General features: G+C 39.8%; 1 protein-coding gene across 1 annotated transcript in view; it reads left to right on the forward strand.

The window, feature by feature from the left end:
* HYDIN (HYDIN axonemal central pair apparatus protein) overlaps window positions 1-15698 on the forward strand; it is a 470364-nt gene that overhangs the window by 237578 nt on the left and 217088 nt on the right. Inside the window, exons 19-21 of the mRNA XM_027857914.1 lie at window positions 674-912; window positions 8033-8291; window positions 9273-9416. Of these exons, the coding sequence (XP_027713715.1) occupies window positions 674-912; window positions 8033-8291; window positions 9273-9416 (642 nt within the window). The remainder of the gene's footprint in view (window positions 1-673; window positions 913-8032; window positions 8292-9272; window positions 9417-15698) is intronic.

A 15698-nucleotide genomic window follows, 5' to 3' on the forward strand; every position in this document is an offset into this window, starting at 1 on the left:
GTGTGTGTGTGTGTGTGTGTGTGTGTGTGTGTGTGTGTGTGTGTGTGTGTGTGTGTAGATAGAGCACTGGACTTAGTGTCAAGAAGACCTGAATTCAAATCCAGACTATTTACTAGCTGTGTGATCCTAGGCAACCTGATTGCCTCAGTTTTCTCCTCTCTAGAATGGGAATAATAAAAGTACCTACCTCCCAGGGTTGTTGTGAGGATCAAATGAGATATTTGTGAAGAACTTTACAAGACTTAAAGCACTCTATAAATGCTAATTAATAGTTACTATTTTCGTTCCATTTAATGGCAACTCCTTTATATCATCTGGTTTCATTTATCATGAGAATATCAATATTTATTTAGTTTGGTTCCTCCATAACTACTTACTGATTATTGGCTGAAGATCTTCCATTCAGAGGACCAGAATTCAAATTGATGTTTATAGAAGGTCTGAAAATTAGGATTATTCTCCGCTTCCACCATCATTGCAAAAAGAGGGAGCATAAGACTAAGGTTATAATGGGTTTTCATTTCCAAAAATTGTCCTATTTTTGTTGGAAAAATGGTTTCTCTCTGGGATCAAGCTTTGCTATTTCTTTTATTTAATGCCTCTAGGGTTTGACATGTGCCAAATGCAAACCTAAGAATCCTTTGACTGTGAACTTTTTGATCTTGTATCACAGACTAACAAAAAATCCCTGTGGAAGATTTCACCAGACGAAGGCATAGTTCCTCCAGAACGTGAAGTTCTCCTGACGGTGACTGCCAACTTGGACGACATGGTGCCATTCAAAGATGTGATCATTTTGTCCATTCAGTACAGTAACAGCTACCAGATTCCTGTCGAAGCTGTAGGGAAGGGCACCACAATTGTTTCTGACAAACCTTTTGCTCCAGAACTCAACTTGGGGTCCCACTTCAGGTAGGGAACTTTTAGGGGTCAAGCCTTATAACTAGTTTTATGTCATTTTTATAGATACCTTTTGTTTGTAAATCACCTAGATTTCCCTCCTTCCCCTCCATCTCCCAGAGATCCATTCCTTATAAGAAAGATTTTTTTTTAAAGAAAGAAAAAAAGGAAGAAGAGAAAAAAATTCAAAACTGATCCAGAGTCCAAAAGTCTAACATGATATGGCATTATCCACTCAAAGGCATTTGTTGAGGTGGCATTGTAATAGTAATAGTAACAAAATATTCTGTTTATAACTTGGGGCACACTTTCCCATAATGACATGCTGCCATATGTGGGAATGCCACAGAGTATGCTAGCAGAGAGGCAAATACTTAAGGAACCTATGTGGGCCAGGAAGCTCATCTCACTGATGGGGTGCCCTCATGGTGGTCCCTCTGAGTGCAGTGTATCTGCCAGATATATTGTTTAAACGGGCTCTTTGGGACTTCAAAGGCCTGGACTGGCACTTGGACTCAGGTTACTTTCCTCAAACCTGTGTCCCACTATGAATGACTCTCTCTCTCTCTCTCTCTCTCTCTCTCTCTCTCTCTCTCTCTGTCTCTGTGTCCCTATCTCTTTATCACCGTCTCTCTCTCTCTATCCCTATCCCCCATCTGTCTCTTTTCCTGTTTCTCTCTATCTCTGTCTCTTTCTGTCTCTCTGTTTCTCTCTCTTTGTCTCTATCTCTTGCGGTCTCTTGTCTTTGTGTGTGTCTCTCTGTCTCTCTCACCCCCGTTTCTCTGTCACTCTCACACTTGCTCTTTTTACGTTTTTCATTTAAAAAATCTGAACTCAGCAAACACCAAATAAAATGAGTGTTTTTATAATCATTGTAGAAGAGGAGATTATGCACAACACTGTGAATCTGTTATGTATAGCTTGCTTGTCTTTGTGGGTATATAATAAATTAACTTTATTACAGGTTACAACTATACAACATAACTTTCAAAGCTGTCGTGTTTATCTGAGATTCCTTCTGGTTTTTCTTCTGTTCTGATTTTATTTTTGGAACTCTATTCTAGTTCTTAATTTACTTCCTATCCTGCCCCCTAACTGAAAAAAAGTAAAAACCTTGTAATAAATAGGCAAAGTTGAGCAAAACAAATTCCCACATTGGTCATGTCCAAAACCACGTGTCCCATTCTGTGCCTTGAGTCATCCCTTGTCTGTCCAGAGGCAAGCAGCATGGTTCATCATCAGTCCTCTGGAATCATGGCTGGTCATAACATTCATTAGAGTGCTTAAGTCTTTCAGAGTTATTTTTCTTTACATTATTGTTACACTTATGTAAATAGTTCTCCAGGTTCTATTTGGGAAGTATCTTCTTAACTCTCTTTTTGAGGGCTAAAGCTTGTTCTTTCTAATTTCACTACATTCAGTTTGGTGAATCTTTGTAATTGTTCATGAGAACATTATTCATAATTTTATGGCACCTTTAGGTTTTCAAAACATTTTCCCTACAATAAACTTCTAACATAGGTAGTGCAAACATCCTTATCTCTGGTTTAGGGATAAAAGAAACTTGACCAAGATCACACAAATAGAAGAAGAGGAGCAGGGATTTGAACCCAAACCTTTGAACTTAAATCCCATGTTTGTTCCACTCCAGCACAAGGTCACTGATATTAGCTGATCAGTAATGTCTCTCAGCATTAAAATACTAGACTTCCATGCATCTCTCAATGACCTGCATGTGGATTACTATGGCAAATGTTGACTCCCATACTGGCATCACCTTTCCACCCAATCTACTTCAGAACTACTTTCCTTTGTATTTAGGATATAAAAATTCATCTTAATGGTAGGCTAAGTAAAGCATAATTATGAAGATAAAAGGCTACTGCAGAAATCCAATTAAAAATACTTTCTTGGTTTATGTCTACTTTCTGCTTCCACCCTATAACAGTTTATTCCATCACTGAACCCAAGAGACCTATCTAGGCATGAAATGGCTGGTATCAGAATCTAGCCTCTAATGAGAGGGATGAGGCTCATTTTCTCATGCTCTTTGGTCCTTTATACCTGTACCCAGTGCCCTAAAGAAAATTACTTAAACCTTTGGTGAGACTCAGGTCTCCCCAAGAAGGAGGGTAGAAAGGTATTCAGTGTACAATATGAATCGGGTATGGGACAGCTATTTATTTACTCTGCAATCAGTCAACCAAAAAAGTATTTATTAAACTCCTACACGCCAAGCCCTGTGCTAGTGCTAGGGATACAAATACAAAAAATGAAAAAGTTGTACTCAAAAAGAGTTTATATTTTAATGTGGAAGACAAGTGCAAATTATGTGTGTGTGTGTGTGTGTGCACACGTGCATATATTTACTTATGTACACATTTACACATATACACACTTACATATATAAACATACATTTGAGAGAGAATAAAAATATAAAATTAAAGATACAAATGCCAATAAATTTGCCAATAAACATTTATTAAGCATTCATCATGGGCAGGCACTGACTGTGCCAAGTGCTAGGGATACAAAGAAAGACAAAAGATAGTCCCTACCCTCAAAGAGCTTGCAGTCTAATGGGGAAGACAACATGCAAACAAATATATACAAACAAGTTATATACAGGACAAAAGAGGTAATGCGTTAGAATTAAGAAGGATTGGGACACTTCCAGGAGAAGGTGGGATTTTCAAAGTAGATAAATACAAAGTAGTTTGAGAGGGGGAGGGCAGTAGCAGTTGGGGGAATTAGGAAGGGCTTCATGCAAAAGATGGTTCTTGAGTTGCATTTTAAAGGAAGAGAAGGACTTGGTGAGGTGGAGGTAAGAAGATGGTACATTCCAGGCACGTGGGATTGCCAGTACTCAGGCTTAAAGAGAGGAGATGTAAATGGGGAGCCGTTTGGCTAGATCACTGATGAGGTTGGAGGGAAGGTTAAGGCCAGGCTGTGTAGGGTGACATAGATTTTCCTGACTTCAATGCCATTTTTCTAGCTATTATACCAGACTGCCTCACAAACCTATATAGAATCCACAAGTCAACCACAGATTTTAATTCTATGTTCTCCTTAATCCACAAAGAGTGAATGAATACAACCTGAGCATGCTGTCAGAATTTTGTGTGGAGCTTGGGAGTCAGTCTTGTGTGTCCGAGGATAGCTGAGAGAGCTACGGGGTCTAGTTGTCCAGTGACATCTCCATGTCGTAACCGAGCCCCTTTCCTTGGTGACAAAAGGCTTGGAGCCCCAATATGGGATCCCAGCTCCCACCCTAAGTGGCTGTGTCACTGTGGACACGTCATTGAGCCTCTGTGTCCTTAGCTGTAAAATGGGGCTCTTCATACCAGCACTGTCTACTTCACAGGGTTGTTAGAAAGTGCTTTGTAAACCTTCAAAGGTAAGCTTTGATGAGTTGTTATGGTACACTGAATTTCCCAGAAGCTCCAACAGAAATGCCACAGATTCAGAAAGCTTTCTCTTAGAAGCTCATGTCACATGGTGAAATCTTGCTAATTTGCTGTGGGAAAATATTCCAGCTCTCAAACCCTGTTTGGGTGTATTCACATTAAAAATCGATATGCCTGGCAATTGGTGTTTACTCACAAAATGAAATTCATTTCCTTTTGCTTACTTATTTCTCATGTGTGATTCTAGTCCTAGAAGAGTTAAGAAGGAACAAATGGAAGAAATTCACCCCCAGAGATTAGAATAATAGAAAGAACTGAATAGGTCTATTTATTTTTCTTGCCAAAGAAAATAATTTCAAGGGAGTTTCTATCAGCAATCATCATCAAACCAATTAATCAATAAATATTTATTAAGCACCTGTTAGGTTGCAGGTTGAATTCTAAATTCTTTGGGCTATACAAAGAAAACCCCTGACATCAACAAACTTACAGATGACATTATATTGCTGGGACATGGGTTGTGGAAATAAAACCAGTCCAAATGACCTTCCTGCCCATGACATGTGAATGAGTTTGTCAGAAAGGCGAATGGCCATAGTTTTCTTATGTAGGGCCGAATCTCAGTCAGGGTTGTTCAAGATTTACTCAACACAATGTGAAATAGGATCCTTTCCCAATGAATAATTACTTTTCCTCCCATTAAAAGCTGCACACATTTTGAAAACTGAAGGTGGTTTTCTCTATAGTTCTAGTACTTCTGTTAAAAGAAGATAGAAGCTAAAACCAAGTGGACCCCCTTTGGTTATTGCCCCCAGAACCTATTCCTCTGGTTTCTGTCTCAAAGATGTCCCATAGACATCTGGATGGTCTCTGACCGTACTTGGCAAAAATTTAGCGTCACTTGTAAAAATATGTCGTCAGAGCAACTGCAAGTAAGAGGGCATTGGACTTGGAATCAGGGCAGGCGCATGTTCAGATCCTATCTCTGATAAATACCAGCAGTATGACCATGGACGAGTCACTTAGCCTCTTTGACACTCAGTTTACTCGTCTGTGAAATGAGGTCATAATACCTGCTCCCTGTCAGGATTAAATCAGATATTGCATATAAATCATTTTGCAAACTTGTGATTGCTTGTAAGTGTCCATTAAAATGACTGCAGAAATTACGCGTGGTTGTATACAGAGCTCATAAGTACTATGCTATCTTCATCAAAATAATGAGCTTCATTAGACCCATGAATGGCCCGTGGTCTTTCTTTCTCCCATAGCACACACAGCATGTGCTCATAGTAGGTGTTTGATCAATATGAATAAATGAACGAATGAAAGAAAAATGACCTGTTAAGTGCTCATTATTTGCAAAGTATTGTGACAAGTACCAGGGATGCAGATAGTAACTTAATTTTAGCAAGTATATAATCTCATTGCTTTATATATATATACATACCTCAAATAAGCCTTGCTCCTAATTTAATGTTCTGCACACAGTAGGCAGTTAATAAATGATTGCTGAATGTTGAAGGAGGGCAATTGGAATGAGAAGGAAAAGGCTTATTGTACCCTGGGGACCTTCCAAATTAAGACATGTAATATACATTCAGGAAAAGAAAAACTAAAGATTCAAATACAAGTCTCTTTCTCAGCAGTTTGCATGGACTCGAAGACTGCTTTCATCAGTTTTGTACAGTTGGATTAATGAGAAGTTTCCTGGTTTGAGTTTCTCCTTAGACTGTGATCCAGAGTTGCCAGGGCATTGCTCAGGCAGGATAAGCCACCATCTTGAAAAAACAAAACAAAACAAAACAAAACAAAACACCACAAGCACATGCCAAAAAGAAAGGAAGAAAAATCAACCAAGGGGCCAGACCCTAGCTCTTGAACCAGTGGGTGGAAGTTGGAAAGGGAAAGATAAAGGCTTCACAAAAGGGAATTCTTCTATACAAGAATGGTTTAGCTTGGAAAGTAATGGGTCTCCATCACTGGGCATGTTCAAGTGGAGCCTAAATGACCATTGTTTTAGAGTTGTTACAGAAGAGATTGGTGTTCAAAGAGAAACAGGCAAGACTAAATGATCACCAGGATCCCTTCCAGCTGTCAGTTTCTGTAATTTTGTTGTTTAGAACTGCAAAGGTCCTTGGACAAACTAGTCTAACCTCCTCATGTTAGAATGAAAAAATGACTTGTCCAAGATTATACAAGATAGTAAATGACAGAAGGATTAGAACCTAGGTCTTCTGATGACCATTGTGATGTTTTCCTATAATCATACCACAATGTGTAAATACTAGCTTATATTTAAATAATATATTGGGGTTTACAAAGCACTGTACTCACAACTATATGAGTTATGTAGTTCAGATCCTATTATGCTTGTTTCACATATGGAGAAACTGAGGCTCAGAGGAGCTCAATGAGTTGACCATGGCCACACAACTAGTAAGTGTCAGAATTGACATTTGAACCCAGGACACCTAACTTCAAGTCCAAAACTCTATTACATTACACTGCCTTCCAGGGCTGAGTGATTTAGTACAGTCTTCCTGAAATTTCTGAGTAAAGACAAAATTTATTATAAGGAGATTTTTTTTTAACAAAAAAAAATACTCTTGTCCACTATCCATATGATTTTAACCCTATTGGGGGAGGTAAAGTATGCGTCTGTATTTGCACACAAACATGGGTTTAGGTGTGAGGGAAGAGCCTATAATCTGTACACACCCCCAACTCAGTTAATATGGTCATAGAAAACCCAGAATTTGATTATCCTGTGTTAATGAGGTGCTACAGCAATGGTTTAGATGTGTCTCTGTCCTGATCCCTTTATGAGGTGTGAACACCTGTCTGATTGAAACAAAAAGGGAATGATAGATTGCCTGAGCAAGCAAATTAGCCATACCTATAAGGGCATTAAATAACTAAGCAGGAGGAATTTCAGCAGCTGGAGAATCGGAGAAAGTGCAAAGCAACAACTGTCTGGGGGAAGGAGAGAGGAAGGAATTTGACTTTCCTGCCCCTACCACACAGCCATTGTGTAGGGTGGTGGCTTTAAAGGGAAGGCACGGAATCAGTAAGAGATATTTCATCCAGCAGAGAACAAAGACATACCCTCCCGAGACAGACCCTGTCGCAGAGTGACATTCATTCAAGGACTGATTCAGTGAATTCAAGGATTCATCTTTATAAATCATAACCCCTAGCATCTGAGAAGATGGTCAAGCTATGAAAAGGAACAAGCCAGCAGAGATGCTGCACCCAAGGGCAATCTGTATTCAGTCTCTACAGAGAAGCAAGACTTTGAGGTCCTGTAGTAACTGGACTTGTGTTGACTTTGCCCAACTTATTTCCTACACACTCATGTGCCTCACACATGTGTTGTTTAGTTTGGACCCAGTCTTTCCATGGACACTGTGTATATTTGTGAGAGAGTTGCATCCCCATTTTATTGGGGAACATTTTTATTCCCCAAATACTGCAATTTTTACTATGCCATATTACTAAATGCCTTTGCTAAGAGCTAATTGGGTCTGCCGGTATGACCCAATGGTAACCATACTGGTAAGGGTCCAAGAGCAATAGGATGAGTTCTGACCCATAGAATTACCCCCTAAAAGCCTTAATCTGTGAGTGAGTTAAGGGAGTAGGCCTAGATGGGATGTTACAGAGTGGTACAAAACACCCCATGCAATTTATAAGTCCCTCTGTGTTTCTGAATTCTTTGTAGTGTGGACCCCTATTTCTACCACTTAAAACTGACCAATAAGGGACGCCGATTCCACCAGCTCTTCTGGATGAATGAAGGTTTCCATCAGTGTCAGAAACAAAAAAGGTCAAACGTTTCCACTGACAGCTCTGTGATCCCGAGCAGTTCACAGGTCTCCAAACCAGATGGCCCCGTGTTTCAGGTCCACCCTGTCAGAATGGAACTGAGCCCAGGCCAAACATCTGAATTGGTGTTGGAAGGATTTTCTCCTGTTCCTAAGGTAAAAACAAAAGACAAACAGTAAAAGTCTTTTACTTTCCTCCCCCAAAAAACAGGTGTTACAGGTATTTCTTAAGGAAAGCCCCTTGACATTTAGCTTAGAAAATTAATTTCTAATTAATTTTATTAATAATAAAGAAAATCATTTCTTTCAAGGATTGGTTTGGAGCTGTGACTTACTACAGCAGCATCAATTACCTTCATTGCTCGGGCCCTGCCTTGGGTCTCCTTGTTTCTATAGCTACCGTCAACCCTACTTTAAAATCTCAGTTAAGGACTCCTAGAATAAGCAATCAGTTACTGAATCATGTGAACTGTTAGGACTGTGGTTGGGGGGGACATCTGTTGTTGTTGGTGGTGGTGGTGTTGCTGTTGTTTGCCCTTCAATCTCAAAGAGGACTGTGACACCAGAGAGGCGATGCCACAATTTGCAAGTGAATTGGATTTAAGTGAGGCAAGGCTGTGCAAAGTCACCAGCCTCACTTTCTCCTCCAGAGCCATCCAGGTCCAGTAGCGAGATATAGATCAGGACAACTGGAGATGGCCTGATGGTGGGACATTTACCTTTTAGCCAAAGCTATTGATCCATCTATTTCTCCTATCATACTTTACTATATAACATTAAAAGTAATCAAAATGAAGACACATTCATTGTGCTATACACACACACATACACACAGTTAAAAACTAATAATGGTTCATGTCTGTAGCATTCTACTATACATTAAGCACTTTTACTAACAGCCCTGACAAGTATGTAGGACAAGCTTTTTTATACCCATTTTACAGATGAAGACAAGGCTAAGGAGCTAAACTCTGTCAAAGAAGAAATATTTGAGTGCAACTTTTAGAAAATGTTATTTTATTATATTTCTTACTCTAGTCAATACCCTTTATTAGTTTGGCTTAGGGATCAGCAGCAGTGAAATGAATGGCTTGTCCAATTCTAACTGTTCTCGCTATGTCTCAATCTTGTACACAGGTAGTCAAAGAAAGGCTGGTGTGTTATGCCATCATAGGAGGAAACGTAAGGAAGACACAGATCATGACAGTCAATGTCGTCTGTGAGTTCATTGCACCCATTATACAACTCTCAACAAAGCAGATCATATACCACCTGGAAAAGGTCAGTGCATGATTTAATGTGTGTGTACCAATTGACATCCATCATGTTTATACATAAATTTTTATTTCAGAAAACAAAACAGTAATAGATTAATACAAAGCCTATACCTTGGAATTGTTTTGAAGCCTCAATTCTGATAAAACCAAAATTTCATATCAGAACATATAACCCCTCTGGTATGTAAACTACCATGAAAATTACATTTAGAATATTCTATTTTGGTGGAAAATAGTAAAATCAAAAAATCCTACATTCACTAGAAATGTCTTTTTTTTTTTAAATCATTTTGCCCTTACCAGTCTAGAAGATAATGAACACTGTGTAGATTTGCTGTCTGGAATGATTGGTACTTCTGAGAATTATTCACTCATACTTTTTGGACCAGTATTGGAGGCTAACCTTCACCTCTTCTTTTGTTGTTGTTCAGCCATGTCAAACTCTTCATGACCCCATCTGGAGTTCTCTTGGCAGAGATACTGGAGTGGTTTGCCATTTCCTTCTCCGGCTCATTTTGCAGATGAGGAAATTGAGGCAAACAGGGTTAGGCACACTTGCCCAGAGTCACACAGATAGTAAGTGTGTGAGACCAGATGGGAACTCATGTCCTCCTGACTCCAGGACTGGCAGTCTAAAACAATGCTCTATCCAACTGCCCTTTCCATCTTCTACAGAAAGGAAATTGAGGCAAACAGGGTTAGGCACACTTGTCCAGAGTCACACAGATAGTAAGTGTGTGAGGCCAGATGGGAACTCGTGTCCTCCTGACTCCAGGACTGGCAGTCTAAAACAATGCTCTATCCAACTGCCCTTTCCATCTTCTACAGAAAGCCTTTTCCAACCCCTTTTCGTGCCAATGACTTCCCTTTGTTAATTATTTCCTATTTATCCTATATATAGCTTACTTTGCATATATTTGTTTGCTTGTTCTTTCCCCCATTAGATTGTAAGCTTCTTGAGGTCAGAAAGTGTCTTTTGCTTCTTTTTGCATCCCCAGCACTTAGCACAGTGCCTGGCACACAATAGGGTCTTAATAAATGTTTATGCCCAGCAGAATGGGCAGATGAGAACAATGTGTTCCAATAGCCGTGAAGGCTGATGATTCAGGTGATGTGGAGTGTTTAGAGCTTGGTCAGACATTGAAGATGCCAAGGCCATCTACTACATCCCAAGCCATTGTCAGTCATCCTGACTTTTGTCCTGCCATTGGACTTTGATGATTCTAGAAGAGAGAGTGAGGTTGATGACTTTGTGCAACTCTGCCTCACTTAAATATAATTTATCCAGGAGTTAAGACATTACCTATGCTATCATTGGTCCTCTTTGAAAAGGAAGGACAAATAACATTGAATGGTTAATTGAATTTGGCCTAGTCCAGCAGGTTCACAAGGGTTTTTTTCCTTTTTAAAAAAATTTAATAGGCACTGGTGAGTCATAAAATCTAATTAAAATTATTTGAATAATTGATATAAATATATAATAAAGGAATAAGAAGAACATAAAACACTCCACTTCCAAAGTCACTGAACTAGCTACTAAAAGAAGCAAGCTGAAGGCCATTCAAGTTCAGCAAAATATTTGTGACAACCTTCCTCACCCTTAGGCTAGTCTTTCATAATTTAAACCATTAGCTGTGCCAGACACTAGCCATTGGATTGGCCAGGGGACTGAGCACAACACTGGCCAGGACCACAATAGGCACAATAGCCCCAAGGGTTTGCTAAAGATCTCACTACATTCCCCCTCACGCTCAGTAAGGAATACTAACAAGTTTCACCTAAAACAATATCAAAACAATCCTGAAGCTAGGAGAGGAACTTAAAATAAAAAGAAGAAATAAGAAAAACAATGTAAATCATTTTTTAAAGTAGAAAAATTATGTAAAGGTCTGTTCATAAAAGTCTTTTGGGAAAAAATAATCATAAGAGCCAGGGACAGCACCAGGAACACCAGGTCCAGCAAATGGATGATAATACATCCAGAATTGTCACCAATTCCTGTCACTGGTCTAGACCATTTGATTCCAGACAGCTAAGAAGTCACAAGACTCTCATGGGCAATTTGTCCCAGGGCCTCTATCGATATTGGCATTCAACTTGCCCATCACCTGTTTATCATTCCAAGGCCTTAATACCAAAATCTTCACCTTTCTAGGATACCTATCAAACCAAATAATACCAAGTTTGGGTCTCATCAGATACTTCTACTGTGGAACTACCATCTTCTTCCTTGGAAGTTGGATTAAAAACTTCTTTTTTTATCTTCATCCAAAGACTTAAATCCCTACCAAGTAGGTCAAAGTATCTTCAAGTAAACTACAATTAAAAAATAAGTTATGTCTTCCATATCATTAAAAAGTAATCCCCTTCCAATAATTCTATCCCTTGTTCCTCATAACTCTTTTTGGGAAGGAGCTGTCCAAACCATCCAAGGGGAAAAGAAATCTGCCAATTAAGAGTAACCGAAACCATTTCCCTGGGTTGTTTGGATCCTTCTAAGGGGACAAAACCCTTGAGCCCTAGGAAATCCTGGAATATTGTTGTTGTTTCCCCCATTAGATTGTAAGTTCCTTGAGGTCAGAAAGTATCTTTTGCCTATTTTTGTATCTTTTCAGTCATGCCCAACTCTTTGTGAGCCCATTTGGGGTTTCTTGGCAGAGATACTGGAGTGGTTTGTCATTTCCTTCTCCAGCTCATTTTATAGATGAAGAAACTGGAGCAAACAGGGTTAAGTGACTTGCCCAAGGTCACACAACTAGTAAGTGTCTGAGGCCAGATTTAAACTCAGGAAGATGAGGCCTGGCACTCTATCTACTGCACCACCTAGCTGTCCAGTCAATTGTGTGGGGGCAAATATGTATTCTGTTGTGGAATATTACTTGTGAAAGTCTACCTATTCCTTTTAATACCCTAATCAAGGATTCCTTTTATTTGAATTTAGATTATTTTAATAATAAATCATATCATTGAAGAAGTAAACCCATGGAATGGTAATTACTGTTTTTCTCTTTGTTACTTTGGGGAGCAATAATAAGGTTTGAGATCTTTTTCCCTGTGCTCTTGCCCTTTCTTCCTACTTCAGATATCTTCAGCATCCATCCCTCAATGCCTTCACAATTGTGTCACTTCCATAATGAACATCTTCTATATGTACTTGGTATGGTCCAGCCACTTTTCCCATCCTTGTTTTCTCCATCACTCTTTCCAAGGTCATCCAGGTATTTGAACCCAGGTTGACTACAAATCCAGGATTCTCTCCACCACGCTGTCCACCATGTGTCTGCTCTCTGTGAGCAGAACCTCCCAAGTCTCCTTTTCATTCAGGAAATCAATCAGTAGCCAGCAAGCATTGGCTCAGTACTTACTTGGCGTCAGGTGCTGTGTCCTAGGCAGTGGGGATATGTCCTTATGGGGAAATGGGGGGAAGGACACAAATGATGTAGAAGACTGGAAAGGAGACTGAAAAGTATCAGTTCATGCTTAGGAGGAAAGCTACAACAGAGAAGCACAAAAAAAACTCAGAGAAGAGAGACTATTCAGAGGAAATGGGTGGCCAAATTGTGAAGATAGTTTGAGAAGGATAAAGATGAAGAAAAGACTTCCAATTATGAGATTATTGGATACCTTGCAGAAAGTAATTTCTGTTTAATAGTGGATCCAGAAGCTAGACTGAAAAGGGTAGAGATATGAAAGGAGTAGATACGTGGGTGCAGCAAGCATAGACAGCTTTTTCTAGAAGTTTGACAATGAAAGAGAGGAGAAACCCAGGTGAGGTGATTGTAGGGTCAAATGAAAGAGTTTGGGTTTTTTTGGTTTTTTGTTTGTTTGTTTGTTTTTAGGAATGGAGAAGACCTAGACATGATTGAATGTAGCAGGGAAGAAGTCAGTGGACAAGGAGAGGTTGGAAATGAGGTAGAGAGATGGGACAATAGCAGGGGTGAGCTTCCAGACATGGAAGGGCATGGGATCAAGGGCATAAGCAGGGAGATTAGCATTGGCAAGAAGGGCTCTTTCTCTGAGGCTGGCACAAAGGGGAAGAGGATGGAAGGGAGGGCAAGGAGATATAAAGTGAGAACTCAGGCAAGGGAGCTCAGGACAGACACCTCATTTTTTTACAGTGAAATATGAGGTGCTATCCTTTGGTGGGGCAGGGGAAGGAATGTGGAATAGGTGGTTTCAGAAAAGACAGATTGATTTTTTTGTATGGGATTGCTCTATTTGTGATTGTCCCGTTTCTCTTTAAGAATCCAAAAAAGTTACTGCATGTACTGAATGTATTTACTTAGCCTAGCAACTCCTTAGAGCAGCAAAAATGACCAGAGCTAAGACTAAAGATACTTCTTCCTCTTCTGGGCAGACTAACACCACAGGATGCAAATGAATCTGGGTGCACAGAAACAGAGAAGAGACTATTGCCAACAGCCATACTACAGTTAAATGGTATATTTTTCTGAGGTAACTCAGCAGCAGATAGGGGGCACAGTGGGTAAGAGGGCTGGACTGGAATCAGGAAGATAAAATTCAAATTCTGTTTCAGCATTTACTGTGTGATCCTAGACACGTCACTTAACCTCTGTTTGCCTCAGTTCTTGAACTGAAAAATGGGAATAATAATAATCCCTGCCTCTCAGGGCTGTTGGAAGGATCAAATGAGGTACCATATGTACAGTGCTTTGCCAATGTTAAAGCAGTATATAAAAGGTTAACTATTAATAGAAGCCATGTAAGTGCTCCCTATTATTATCATCATCATTATTATTAATGCCACCATTACAATCATTATTGTTATTATTATTCTCTGATGTACATCCTGGCTATATTCTGCTGTTCTCATGGTTGTGTAACTGCACAAGAAGAAGTTAGTGAGGAGTTAAAGGGACCCTGTGCCCACATCAGAACCATGCATGGCAATAGACTGCCAATTGTGTGGTGTCCCCAGACTTGGATAAGGCTTACCAGAGGCAGAATAGATACCTTCCTTCACAGCTTGAATTGTTTCAGCCATCCTCTTCTTCTCCAGAGTGATCTCTACTAGCACTGACCAATGGCTTCCCTGACTATACTCTCCTGTCACCTAGTCTTCCAGTTGTGAGTTGGAGGCTGGCATCTTTGTCAGCTTACGCTATGTGGCAACAAAACCCAAGCCTAGTCCAGGAATGCCAGCAGCCGCTTTAGTATGACAAAGAAATCCTGGAGGAAGTATTCTGGGATTGATTGCAACCATCATGTGGGAAATGAGCAACTTTTTCGAGTATTAGAGAGTCAACTGGAGAAACAGGGTCATCCTGAAAAGATGTGACTGTGGTTGTTATCAGCAGGTCAGTCAGCGTGAGGACTGGTTTAGCACTGGGGTAGTGGACAGAACCAAAGATCAGAAAGTTGAAAGGCATTGTGCAATCTTTATAGCTAAGTAGGGGAAAGATTACTGGTGATATTTAAGATGGAGAAGCCCTGTTATTGGTACCAGTATAGTTGATTATACCAACTTATTTCAGATCAGGAAGATCTGAGTTTAGATACTTCCTAGCTATGTGACCCTGGGCAAGTCATCTAATCTGTTTGCCTCAGTTTCCTCAACTGCAAGACAGGGATAATAGTACCTACCTCCAAGGGTTATTGTGAGAATCAAAAGAGACAGTATTTGTAAAGCCCTTATCACAGTACCTAACATATAATAAGCACTTAATAAATGCTTCTTTCTTTCCTTCCTTCTATGTTTTTAGTAGGCTTTAGATGGCTCACAGAGCAATCCAAAACTATAGAATAAGACCCAGGTAAGCATGCAAGACATGGGAAGGGTATCATCATCCGCCTTCATCATCCCTTACTTCTTCCCTTTAAATCCTACTGTCTACTACGTGAAGCTTTTCCTGATACTTCCCTCCATCCCAAGTCTTGCGTTTACTTTCAATTTATCCTGTACATATGTGCCTAGGTACAAGTTGTCTCTCCCAACAGAACACAGGTTCTTAAGGTTAGAGACTTTCACTTTGTCCTCTTCTCTTCAGCACCTAACAGAGGCCCTGACACACAGTATGCACTTAATAAATGTTTACAGAGGCTCAATTATCTGGATTTGCTAAGGTCTTACTTCACCAGCATAGGGGTGTGATTGGGTCTTCTCCCAGGAGACTGACTGTCAGGAAACTATGTAAGCAGTGTGTGTATGTATATGTATGTGTATGTATACATATACATAGAAGTAAAGACATATACAGATACATTTGTCTGTCAATCTATCTATCTATCTATCTATCTATCTATCTATCTATCTATCTATCTATCT

This window comes from Vombatus ursinus, unplaced genomic scaffold (genome assembly GCF_900497805.2).
Source record: "Vombatus ursinus unplaced genomic scaffold, bare-nosed wombat genome assembly UNPS02012515.1, whole genome shotgun sequence".
NCBI classification, from domain to species: Eukaryota; Metazoa; Chordata; class Mammalia; order Diprotodontia; family Vombatidae; genus Vombatus; species Vombatus ursinus.